Raw genomic sequence first — 13,649 nt, 5'->3', positions numbered from 1 at the left:
AAGTGTCTCAGTGAGATACTAAAAGAAGCTCCATGTCCCAATTTGCTTGAAAGATTGAAAAATGACAAAAATTACAGTCTGTTTACTTTCTAATATAGCTAGCATATAAGGGCAGAAAATGATTCAGTGACACAAGGTTTATAAACAATGAGAAGCAGTATTTTTGAGTAGACAGAAAAAAAACCCAACAACAATTTAAAACCTCTTAATTCAAGCCTAACAAAGACACAACAAACATCAATTTAAGTACATGTTGAAAATAATTGCTCTAGATATAATGTGATTAACATAATTAGTTCAAGAGGGAGCTCAGACCAAGCAGTGACGTGTACTTCCTAAAGCCAAACATCTCATCAGTAAAGGATTACCTTCTGCAAATCTCTGACCATCTAAACAATTCTAAATATGCAGGAGAGCTCCAGAAAAACAAAAAAAAAAAAAAGTCACCTCCTTCACCTAACCCACTCAAAAAAAAACTTTCAGATAACAAACTCTCACATACTTCAACAAATTAGAAGAAAACGATCCAGAAACACATTCAACTAATGTACCAGGCTTATTTTTGCAGTTGTTTGGAATTTGCTGGTGATAGCCATTCAAATAACAAAGAATAAAATCAGTAACTGCTTCAACATCAAGCCACATACTGAACAAAAAACATCACCACCACTCAAGACCTCAGTATTACCTAGTAAGAGGCCACTGCTCAATATTTCTGTACTGCCAGTACCTAAGAACAATTCCTGATCTATCTGATGTACATCTGTCTTCATCTGTCTGCCTCTGAAATACTGATACACCAACATAAACTTCCTAGACACATGAAAAATGGCAACCTGTTAACTGCTCCATACAAAAGTCTACCGATCCATTCTATCTCTGTGGAAATAAGAACTATACCAAATACACAGAGGAATGTGGTCTATGCAGTCAAGTCCCCAGATATTATTGTGACTTTTCCAAGAAAAACATTCACAATAAAGACAACTTTTATCAGTCTGGATATTATCCCAGAAAAGTAGCACCTGTCACCATCATAACTGTTACATTGGTTCAGACCAGCAAGACGACCTAGCCCAACATCTTGTCTCCAACTGGCCATTAGTAGATGCTGAGGGAGGAGTAAGAACAGGGCAAGCAATTATGCCACTTGTACTTGGGGGAATGGGATCAGAGGATTCATCCTTTCTGTCTTATCTCAAGAAAAAAACTCCAAGAAAGGCATTAAAATATATAAATAGTAGGGTCTGGTAATAAGAAGCGTTAAGAGCTACTACTGTGGTGTCAATGGTGCATGTCACCCATTACCCAAATCATTCCCACATTTGCTCTTGCTTTTTGGCAAATAGTTGTTGCCTGCTTGGATATCACAAACATAAGCACAGCAGGGCTGCGGCATCAATGAAATATTAAGACAGCCTAATTATAAATCAAGGCGGTCATTAACATGCTGCCATATCAGTTCCTCTTGCCTGGAGTGGGGAGATGTCAGAAACAGCAGCAGGTTGTGGAGTATTACAACAGTGATACTCTCCAGCTTCTGAGTATCCTTCATCTACTATGCTACAACTACTACCCTACGCTACAGAACAGCTCGCTCTGATAAGTTAGCGTGGAAATGCACAGTCTTAAAAACTAACACATCAAGCAAAGGCTCCATTTTTTTCTTTTTAATTCTGGCAGCAAGCTGACATATACTTAGCATACATATACTCTTCCTGCTTACATTCCTGTTTTCGCATATTCTATCCCTGCTTATGGAAACGCATCTTAGCCATCCTTCACTTATTTAACAACTTTAGCCAACGTGCAATTCCTCTACGCGACATCATTTAAATAGCAGGAATAAATTACCTATTTAAAAGAGCAAATAAAGGAATAACTATGATTTAATGTAGGAATGTGCTCTTCAGTATTGCTTAACAATAAATACTTAAGTACGTACTTACTCCCTAAACAGAGCCACACATCAACATCTCTCCAAAACTTACTACTTTCTCGCTAATAGGACTGTAACAAACTTTAAAGCACATTATTCTGGTATCTTAATATCTTAAAGTGTAACACTAGAAAATAAACAACTTTCAATCTATTTTGGATCACGTAATTATTTTTTTTTTTACATTTTAATGATGCAGCTTAGCACAATTTTTGTTTTAGTATTAGCCTTAAAGGGCTGGTAAACAAATTCTCTGTGTATATATCTCAAAGTATGGGTATCATAATACCCATACCCAAGTCTTTTGCCACAGGTCCTATTCCTCCAATCCCTTCTCTAGTACAGAAAAATAGACTAAAAAGAAAAAAAAGATTTCTTTGTCTAAGGACCACAGAAGGTATCAGGCTTAAACAAACTGGCTCAGACACCAGAACCATTTCAGTCAACCAAACCTTCACCTCAGTACAGACCAAAAAGTAAGAAAAAGAAACATATTTAACTAACCCGCACTGAACTCTATTCTTTCTATGCTCAGTTACCTCACTGAAAGCTATCATAGGTATTGCTAAAATATGTACACACACACACAAACACATATATATATATATGTAGGGAAGATCCAAAGGAACATGTGGGTGAAGGATTTTACACATATGTCTTTCCTCTGGAAGCCTACTCAATCTGCTACCAATTTGCTACAGTGATTCTCAAAATTATTAGAATGAATGTATCCAGAGATGACTGCTTCCAGTCCTCTGTCAAACTTAAAGCCGTCCTATGCAACAAATCTGATTGCCATCTTTGCCCACTTCTAAGGCACATAGTAGAAAGGAAGGCGGAAAGGGTGAAAAGGAAATGGCTGAGCTAAAAAAAGGACAGAATCAGGCTTTAATCTCAACTCTGAAACCACACAAAGTTGTCATATTTGCTTCACAAGAAGCACCACAAGAATGAGACACGCCATGAGAAAATCATGCGTTTAAATGACTAATGAAGAATTACATTTTATACTGCTGTCAGCCAGACTGTAATTACATAAAAGTAGCAATGAATACACTCTGATTTATTGTGTAATGATAAATAAAAAGAAGAAAAAGTACTTTGAATGTTCGCAAATGTCCTTTAACTGAATCAACCAAACACATTCATTTAATCATTTGCATCACACTAGCAGCAGCACAGCTATCAAACAGCACTTATTTAACACTGTCAGTAAATTAATGGATACAGGAAAAAATCAGCAGTTCATAAAAGAATATATGTAAAATTACTTAAAAAGTAATTTCATATTTCTGTTTAAACAACTCACGTAAGGAAATACCAGCAAATGCTAAAGCTAGGGTTTCTAAAGCAGCAATATTTTGGTAACGCTGCATAACACATTCTCTTCTTGCTTGAACGTACAGCAGTTTACAGCATAGTATTACATTATGAAGTCCATAAATGGAAATATTAGTATTAGGATGGCAATACCTTGGACTTACCCTAAGACAATCAATCCCATTGTTTTTCAAAGCCCAGGAAAAATTGTGTGATAATTTCTTGAGGACTATACAACCTGAATAAACATTACAGCACTGTCACACTAACACTATATTAAGCAATTAATTTTCTGATTTCTTACTTTTTTTTTTTTTAACAGGTCAATTATGAAATTTTGACTTCCTGTAAATGCAGCAAGTCGACTGCACTTAACAAACAGTAACATATGACTGCACATAATCAGTGTCATACTGCGTACTGAATATACTTTTTTTGGACACAATTTTCCATTTAAAAAAATCTCAAAAATTATATTTAGGAATTACTTAACAACAGCGTTTGTACGGTAACAAAGCACCTTAAGTTCCCACCATACATAGCTTTACATGGTGTCAGCAAGTATTGCTGGAAGAAAATAATGTATTTGTCAACATTGTTAATGTGTCCAGATTCAGCAATAGTTAAAGCACATGATCATGCTCTTTGATGAGCCAGGCTCTAGCGTACAGAGAGGGAGAAATGGCCAAGAAAACAATCACATGCATCAGAAAGAAAGGTACATAACTGGTAGGCCAAAACTCTGTGGAGGCTGCTGTACATAAACATGAAGGAAAAAAAAAAAGACAAAAAAAAAAAAAGACTCATAGCAAGGAATGGAGACAGACACCTGACTGTAAGAAAAGTAGCAATGAGAAGGTCATTTCACAGTGACTGCTTCCCATGGTTTTGATTTTTGACTTCCACAATCAGACTCTTCCCAACAGAGGTCTGGCCACTCAGCCAGAAGATACAGTGATGTGGGATGTCTTCATTTAGGCTCAAGGAGAACCCTGCAATGCTTTGGGAGTATCTGAGAATAAGACCGATCTGGGGACACAGATTCCTGTGCAATGCAGTGATTTTTAGAAACCCAATTAAATTATAAGGCAAACCATGTCTCCATCATAGTTTAAAGCCCTACCAAGAGAAGCAATTCTGGAGATCATTATGTTTTTCTTAGAATACACTTGTCTAGAAGACTAGAAATGTAAAATTAAGTGACATAGCACAAAGACAAGCAAACAGATGTAATCCATTCTGCTTCTATAGTGGAAATACCTTACTATGGCCATACAAATTGCAGGGCTTACCAATGTATTAATAAACATGAACATTAATGAAATTTCATGGTTTATATTCAGCTGATATTTACAATGTCTTCGGTAGAAAATCTGTTCGCTACAAACCCTGATCAAGTTTGGCCAGAATAACATAGATTGGGCTGGGTCAAAAGAGTTCTTTAGTTTATTAGGTTCTCCCACCACTGTAAGCAAATATTCACCATTGTCTTTACACCTGACTTAAAAATCACACATATTTGACAATGATAATGTTGCTAGTAACTTCTGAACTACTAATTTGGAAGAAGGGCAATAATTTATTTCAAATTAAGTTTTTCTTCTCTCTTCCCTACCCTTGTAAAAACCTTAAGAATCATATGTTCAGTTTTTCCAAACAACTAAATCTTTGCTAAAAAAATGAGAGAGTCATAGAATGTGTTGGGTTGGAAGGGACCTTTAAAGGTCATCTAGTCCAACCCCCCTGCAGTAAGCAGGGACATCTTCAACTAGATCAGGTTGCTCAGAGCCTCATCAAGCCTGGCCTTGAATGTCTCCAGGGATGGGGCCTCCACCACCTCTCTGGGCAACCTCTTCCAGTGTCTCACCACCCTCATTGTAAAGAACTTCTTCCTAATGTCTAATCTAAACCTACCCTGCTCTAGTTTAAAACCATTGCCCCTCGTCCTGTCACTACATGCCCTTGCAAACAGCCCCTCCCCAGCTTTCTTATAGGCCCCCCTTCAGGGACTGGAAGGCCGCTATAAGGTCTCCCCGGCACCTTCTCTTCTCCAGGCTGAACAACCCCAACTCTCTCAGCCTGTCCTCACAGGAGAGTTTGTGCCCAGTGACTGGCACAAACTTGAGCATAGGAAGTTCCACCTAAACATGATGAGGAACTTCTTTACCTTGAGGGTGGCAGAGCACTGGAACAGGCTGCCCAGAGAGGTGGTGGAGTCTCCAACTCTGGAGGCATTCAAAACCCGCCTGGACGCGTTCCTGTGCAACCTGCTCTAGGTGACCCTGCTCTGGCAGGGGGCTTGGACTAGATGATCTCCAGAGGTCCCTTCCAACCCCTACCATTCTGTGAATCTGTGAGAGGCGCTCCAGCCCTCGGATCACCTTCACGGCCCTCCTCTGGACCCGCTCCAAACAGGTCCCTGTCCTTCTTGTGCTGAGGGCTCTAAAGCTGGACACAGTACTCCAGGTGGGGTCTCACGAGAGCAGAGCAGAAGGGGAGAATCACCTCTGGATCTGCTGGCCACAGTTCTTTTGATGCAGTCCAGTATGTGATTGGCTGCAAGCACATTGTTGGCTCATGTCCAGCTTTTCATCCACAAGTACCCCCAAGTCCTTTTCCACAGGGCTGCTCTCTATCACATCTTCCCCCAGCCTGTATTGATAACGAGGATTGTCCCGACCCAAACTTGTACTTGGCCTTGTTGAACTTCATGAGGTTTGCATGAGCCCACCTCTCTAGCTTGTCCAGGTCCCTCTGGATGACGTCCCGTACCTCTGGCATGTCGATCACACCACTCAGCTTGCTGTCATCTGCAAACTTGTTGAGGGTGCACTTGATCCCACTGTCTATGTCATTGATGAAGATGTTGAACAGCACCAGTCCCAGTATGGATCCCTGAGGGATACCACTTGTCACCCCTCTGCATGTGGACATCGAGCCATTGACCACCCCCCTCTGGATGCGACCATCCAGCCAGTTCCTTATCCACTGAACAGTCCACCCATCAAATCCATATCTCTCCAACTTAGAAGGATGTTGCGGGGGACCATGTCAAAGGCCTTGCAGAAGTCCAGATAGATGATATCTGTAGCTCTCCTCTTGTCCACTGATACAGTCACGCCATTGTAGAAAGCCACTAGGTTGGTCAGGCAGGACTTGCCCCTGGTGAAGCCATGCTGGCGGTCTCGAATCACCTCCATGTCTTCCATGTGCCTTAGCATAGCTTCTAGGAGGATCTGTTCCATGATCTTCCCAGGCACACAGATGAGGCTGATAGGGCAGTAGTTCCCAGGGTCCTCCTTTCTACCCTTTTTAAAAATGGGTGCAATGTTTCCCTTTTTCCAGTCACCAGGGACTTCACCTGACTGCCAAAACACGCATAGACAGTTCAAAAATAAAAAGATTTTATACATATATATATTTCATAAAATTAAGAATATCTTAATCCAAACTGCTACTCACTGCAATTGTTTTGAAACCTTAGCTATACCTGCCAAGGGAATAACAAAACCAATCACAAAACCAACAAGTTTGGAATATTCTCCGTATGTAGAACAACATCCAAGAAATCAATCCTAAATGCTGTGATTTGACCAGAGATTTTCAATACTTTTTGTATTTGCTGAGGAGGAGGAAGACAGGACTGAAGCTGTGTCCCTGCAGTTGCATCACGCAGGTATGACTTTTTTTTCTTCTGTGCCTGATCCCCACTGCCTAAAATCATGAGGACCATCCCCTTCAGGTAGCGGTAACTTAGCTCACACAGAGCAAAAGGTGATACAAGCGCCTTCCATGTAGAAATTCTGTGCCAGTACAGTTTGTCCTTTCCTCCTATACAAAAATGCCATTAAAAAATTAGGAAAGACACCTGTGAAATTCAGTATTAGCAATGTAAAAGACACACATCTGGCTTAATGTTCTTAGCCTCTTCTTATTGTTATGGCAGTGAAGCTTCAAATAATATAACTAAGGTTATATAACTGTGGTTATATAACTATAATATAACTAATAAGTATTTTTCTGATAAATTTGTGGGAGATGAGGATCTATCCAGCAGACCCTAAAACTTCCATAATTTTACGCCTCCTGCTACAATCTTCTGTTACTTTTGCTTGAATGATAGGGAAGATGATAAATGGAGTAAGTCTTGTGAGTTCTGAGAGTATTATATCTAGGCATCTGGAAAAGAAAAGATCTCCTTCCGGCAGATTAATTCTTAAAGTCCATTGAAAAAAATTTCCTCTCAAGATGTACATTCAATGAATCTTTAAGGCAAGATCATGTATCTTATTGATTTAACTTACACCAGCACCTCAAGATTAGATATACAAGCAAAGGCACTTTTTACTGTGTCTATATAAAGACATTTTTCTGATCTATAAACTTCATAAAACATCCCATAAGGCCATAACACATGAAGTACAGACCAGACCTCTTAATCTGTAAACAAGTTTCTTCCCCAGCTAATATGTAAATAACTTTGAAGAAGGCTTAAAATGAAACCCAAAATATCTAATCAAGAAATATCCCAAAATGAACCCTGAAATATCTGTAATCAAGACACCCTCTTATGTGGTTAAATTTTGCTTGCAAAGAACCAATCAAAAATACTTTGCAGGAGAAGCAGTCCAGTTTCTGCTCCAATTTAATTCAGAGTCCTGCCTAACTCAGCCATGATCTGGATATGAAAAATTTTAAACTCAAGTGTTACTTCATTGCAAATAGAGCTGCTTGGAAATGCTGTGTGCAACGATATAAAGCCTGGCTGTGTTTTGAGCATGTATTTTATTGATAGATAATAGTCAAGGTTCAAAAAGTTGCAGTGAATACCCAAATATCAGTATAAGCAGCATTCCTTCCCAGTGCTACCTTTGCAGGTTTTCTCCAATATACTAAAAAAAAAATTAAAAAAAAATAAAAAAATCTTATAATCCCAGGTAGATTGCCATCAACCTGTCATGAGCGACTTTCAATCTAACATTTACTGTGAAAGACACAAGATTTATCTGGTACACACTGATGAAACAACACATGCTATTTTGGGATACAGTTATAGCTGAAACACTGTAGTATTTACTGATTGCCTCCCTTTTTAATACTTCGGGTTTTTTTTAAAAAAAATCCATCTAAAGTAACTAATTCAGTGAATCTGTCACAGACAAATTTTGGTTCATTTAAGTCCAAATCTGACATTTCGGTTTATGCTCATGCTAATGAAATTCAGATAAACTACTCTGGCTGCAGGCCCACTGACTTCTGGCTGAAGAGTCCACACAGCTGGATGCCTGTAAATCAGGCAGGACACAATTTCTGCATACAGGTTAATGACTGTTCTGCGTCACCAACATATATGAGTACAGACACTAAGCCAGAGATCTCGAAACAACATTTCGCCTGCCTGGCAACTTTCTAACAAAAACAAAGCTTATTTTTCTGTCTGTATCACATTACATGACGTGAACATTTTTAAAGCAGACTACGCTAAACCAAGAGGGATAGGGGGAAAATTATACCCCTATTGATGTAAAGTGACTTAGGCTACATATTCACTTTAAGTCATCACAGATCCATGCTAACACCAAAAGAATCCATTCCATTTTCTCCTCATTTCTCACTGCCATCATTACTAAGGCAGTAGGATTTGTACATACATAACGTGAACTGAGTAAACCATCTCGCAGGTTTCTTTCCTAAAAATGTTGCATTCTGACAAATTAAGATGTTTTGTTATCAGAGACATTTTATATGGCTGCAGCTTTTATCTCTCTAGAAGAAAATCACAGATAAGGCTAATCAGCATCTGTTTCATTCTATAAACAAAATGCATTCAAATTATTCTTTTTGAGTCAGCAAATCTTGTTCTACTTCTTTTCATCTAAGAAATCTAACACCAAGAAAGCCACATCTGCATAGCTGCCTTTTAGCGTAATAAATTTGGCCACTTTAAAGATTACTGTCAGCAAAAGAATGTAGCAGGGAAGGTAGAAAGACTTTCTTGATGATAACTGATACAAAGCTGAATGATGATATCATAACTATTGCTTGACACTGTTAATTCAAGAGTTTGGGGAGTTAGCCACAAAACAGACGTTTTAAAGTTTAAGAAAACAATGGACAAATCATACAATTGCAGCTATTCATGTTAAAACTTCACTAAGACAACCAGCAGTTACTTTGCTTTTGTAGTTGGCTCAAAAAAAATTTATAAGCACTTTCACAAAAATGTATTTTCAGATCACTCACCCAAAAAAGGGAAACTTTCAGCAACTGGTAATAAATTCACCTTAGAATATAAGATTCTTGAAGCTGAAATGCTATCCAAAGCATTCATTCAGTTTTAGCATCAAGATCCTTGATCCAGACTATAAACGGTATTTCAAACAATGATTTCTTATAGTGATTTCAAGCACCTTAAAGAAAATCATCATTTTCATAGGAATATAGCTCTTTAAAATCAGTAGTGTTTGTTTCTAGTAACATCAAAGCATCGTCAAGACTTATTCACTTGATTCATAACACTGTTTTTCTGATTGCATTTGTGGATTATAATGATAGCCATCCTGCAGTGCTGCGGTTTGCAAACCACAAAGAAAGTAGTAAACAGGTGGTCTATTGCTACGTACTTTTACTCTTCCATTAGGTAACCTCTTTATACCAAGAAAAATGTATTACCACCTGGTATCAGATACATAGTCATCAACACCAAAAATCTGACTTGATACAGCCTTTGTTGTCCCTTGCCCACCATTTTCTTTCGGTATAATTCTGCAGAAAACATTCAGTTTATCTTCTGGGAAGCAGTAATAGCCTCTCTATTTAAAATGGAAATTATCACCAGAACTTAAACGCCAAGCACCTTAGAAGCCAGCCACAGAGCAATGCACATGCAGAGTAAAATCAGTGTTTCTTTTCTCACCTTCTTGGTAATGTCCTTTTTTGCATTTTACCTAGTACATTCCAAATCATTGTTAGAACTGCAGGAATCTTATGTTTGCACACAATCTCATAAAATTTAAGAACATTACAAAATTTACAATCATTGTCAACCCAGGCCGACTCACAAGGAACAGTTTTCTGGGTCTATTACGTGAGGGATTATACCTAAAGGAACCCAACATAAATACTTCCAGAATTCAACACTCTGCTTATAACCTGTTTCAACGTACGTATCTAATACATATTGCAAGTAGGAACTTTTGAGATGGTATATCCAGTATTTTACTGGGGCTTAGATCCTGCACATACTGCAGAATTTTAATTCAAAACTTAACAATTTTAGATCCAAGATCAAATTATGTTCTCCAAACATACGCTAATGTAACAGCTATTACACGTTGGTGGAATAGTATTTGCAACTCGAAATGGGTAAACCGAACTTCCAAAATGAATACCAATATATTCCAAAACAGAAACGACAAAAGGCTGAAAGTATTTTTAAAAAATTGTTAACATCTTTTGGCTTTCAAAAAAACCAGCAGAACCTAGACATAAAAATTGTAACAGTCAAGTTTTGCCAAAACTAGGTTTCCTTTTAAATCTAAAAATAAAACTGAACTGTTCAAAGCTAAATAGTAATCACAAATAAAAAGGACTTACCTTCCTGTCTGTTATTTTTCCTTTTTAGCCATTTTTCCACAGTTTCTGCACTTACATTTTCTGACACAAACTCATCCAGTACCTGGGGGTGAAGAGAAAGATAGGCCTTCACTTTTTCATCTGTTAAACCTGAAAGAGAGAATATTAATTGATTACACTACTGGTATGAAATTCCTCATATGAAACAATAGCTAAATGCCAGCAACAATCAATATCCTTTTGTTTAACAGCCTGATTGAATACATGCCTATTTAAATTGTCTCCTCCCAGACAGGACAATATCCAATCAAAAAAATGAGCTGTCATATAGAAAATAGTAGAAGCAAAGCATATCCATGCAAGATTCTGCGTACAAAAAAATCCCCCACACATAAACATTCCCTGGGAGAAATGGCCACGAAGGAGTTTATGATTATGAGTCCAAAATTACTTATTCCCAAGATATGCAAGATGATAGATTGATAAAGAAACTGGGTGGAAGGAGACAGAAGAAAGTGAACTGGTATTTCTCGTAGAGCATCAAATTTAGTATTCTCATTGCAAGTAGCCGCAAAAGCAACAAAAACTATTATGCAACGCCAAAATCAAGCTCAATTTCTAAATACTGAAGTTACTTAAGTAACTTTAGAAATATAAACTTTCACATGCATGCTTCCAATGCCTTAGTAGTTCAGTTATCAAAACAAAAGTAATTGTAGACAAAAGCCCTTCACAATATCTGCAACAAAAAGAAAACTCCAATACACATTTTGGAAAAAGATGCAAAATTCATAATGTCAGATACCTGATGCAATCATAAATAAATTCCCCAATTCATAAAATTACAATTTGATCATAGTCTTTGCAAATCTCCCGAATGAAACCACTGGCTGCAGGGATGTGAACCCAAGAGTACCAAGACTTTCTAAGGGAGGGCAGGAAAGAAGCGCACCCGTCCCCAGGGCATGAGCTCCAGGCTGCCACGAAGGGACCAGGCACCCCCAGTACAAAAGCCTTAACGAGATCTGACGGGAAGAGAAGTAACAAGCACTGTAACGACTTTAAACACGTCTTCACCTCTTGTGTTGGGCATCCGTAAATGTACCTGTAAATTCACCACAGAAAGCAGACCAGGCTCAGCAGAAGAGAAACTCCCCTCCCAACAATGCTGACCTCTTTTGGAGAGTATTCATGCTATAAAAGATCAATTTTTCCCATTTTATGCTTCGCACAGTACTAGAATATGCCAAAAAAAGCTACAGCGTAATTTAAATGCTAGTGAATGACTGTAACCTTTAAGACATCTTACAAATGTTTACTATGAAAGCCTTCAGGAAGCAATACCAAAACACAAATCAGCAACTTCCACCTGCAGAGCACTGACCACACACACCACTCTCCCCATTCCCCGCACTGACTACACCATATCATTCCCACCACATCAGCCCTCAACAGCCTGCACCTGTCCAAACCTGGTTTAAAATACCCTTTCTCTTAATCTATGTAGGTGACAGCTCCTGGTGGGTATCATAATCTCAAACAACAACATTCTCACTTACAGGCAAGAATCTCCAGATCTGGATCATTTGAATCAAGAGAGCTAAGTGAGCATCCTGATTTTCATCAGCAAAGAAGAAAAGATTCTTTCTAAATCAGTAAGAGCAGGAGATGATCAAAAAGTGGACGGAAAACAAATGAAAACCCACTGCCTTTGCTCAACTGAAAAAAACTTGATGCCTTGAAAGAGTAAGTCTTTCTAATTTCACAGTAATAAAATCTGAAAAGAAAATATGTTTGAAGAATCATTCAGAAAGACTATAGTGTTTTGAAGATTTATCAGAGTTATCCATCAGAAAGTCATCAAAATTTAACTGTTTTTTATGTCCTGAATGAAAAATTATTGATAAAGGTCTGTCACAAAATGTCTGCCACTTACAGGTTGTCCGCAAACAAGCATTTTTGCTTTTAGTAATAAATTAGGAACTGAAAAGTTTGTAAAATTAGCAACTGAAATTCTACAAGGTTTTATTTGTGTTTTAAGTGAAAATAACCTTAACTTTCTTACACATGCAGTCTGCACTCCTTGACTTCAGTGGAAATGCTTCCTTGATTCAACCTTTATAGGATGTATTTTTTTGTAACATACACATCAAAATTCAACAAAACATCAATTTGAAAGAAGACTTCAGTCTACATGTCGTGAGTTTAATATATATTCCACATATCCTGCAATTTCAGCAACCTCAGGGTCAAAACTGCTTTAGCCTTATATGGAAAAGTGATTCATGGACCTGATATAAGAAATCCTACAACATCTTTAAATTACCCTCCTTTATTCCACTAAAGGTATCTGTGCAGATGTGTTTTTTCTATGTCAGAGTTGTGGATAGGAGCAAGTAGAACAGGATTTACAATTACATTTGCAGAGTTAAAAAGGAGTAATTTAAATCTATTTTCTACATAGATTAAAGCAGACTTATTGGTCCTCTTAATTGTTAGTCTACTTTGTTGAAAATTACATGCTACAGCCATACACACAAAAGCCACAAACAAACCCAGCATGAACACAAATGTAACATTACGAAAATGTAACATTAACAGAGAGCAACCTTTTAAAAGAAACTTAAATGTTTTGTGTTTTATGCACATTAAGGCAAAAGAGTGTTCTAAAGAAGCTTGAATGTAAGAGCGTTTTGCAGCTGTGCACAATTATTTTATGTCCATTCACATTAGAAATATTTCTTCACTACTCCTTTCTTCTCCCCTTACTACTATTGGACCTGTAGACTAGTGCAGACAGTAGTCTGTGTCTACT

At 37.8% G+C, this 13,649-nt stretch overlaps 1 protein-coding gene across 4 annotated transcripts in view; it reads right to left on the bottom strand.

Annotated features, from left to right (window-relative positions):
* PDE10A (phosphodiesterase 10A) overlaps positions 1-13,649 on the bottom strand; it is a 393,462-nt gene that overhangs the window by 105,351 nt on the left and 274,462 nt on the right. For all 4 annotated transcript variants that reach the window (XM_074580278.1, XM_074580274.1, XM_074580277.1 and 1 more), the window contains one exon: positions 10,856-10,984. In XM_074580278.1, the coding sequence (XP_074436379.1) occupies positions 10,856-10,984 (129 nt within the window). The remainder of the gene's footprint in view (positions 1-10,855; positions 10,985-13,649) is intronic.

Source organism: Larus michahellis, chromosome 3, assembly GCF_964199755.1.
Source record: "Larus michahellis chromosome 3, bLarMic1.1, whole genome shotgun sequence".
Lineage (NCBI taxonomy): Eukaryota > Metazoa > Chordata > Aves > Charadriiformes > Laridae > Larus > Larus michahellis.
Note: the sequence above shows the minus strand (reverse complement) of the source record. Positions and strands in the feature narration are given on the sequence as shown.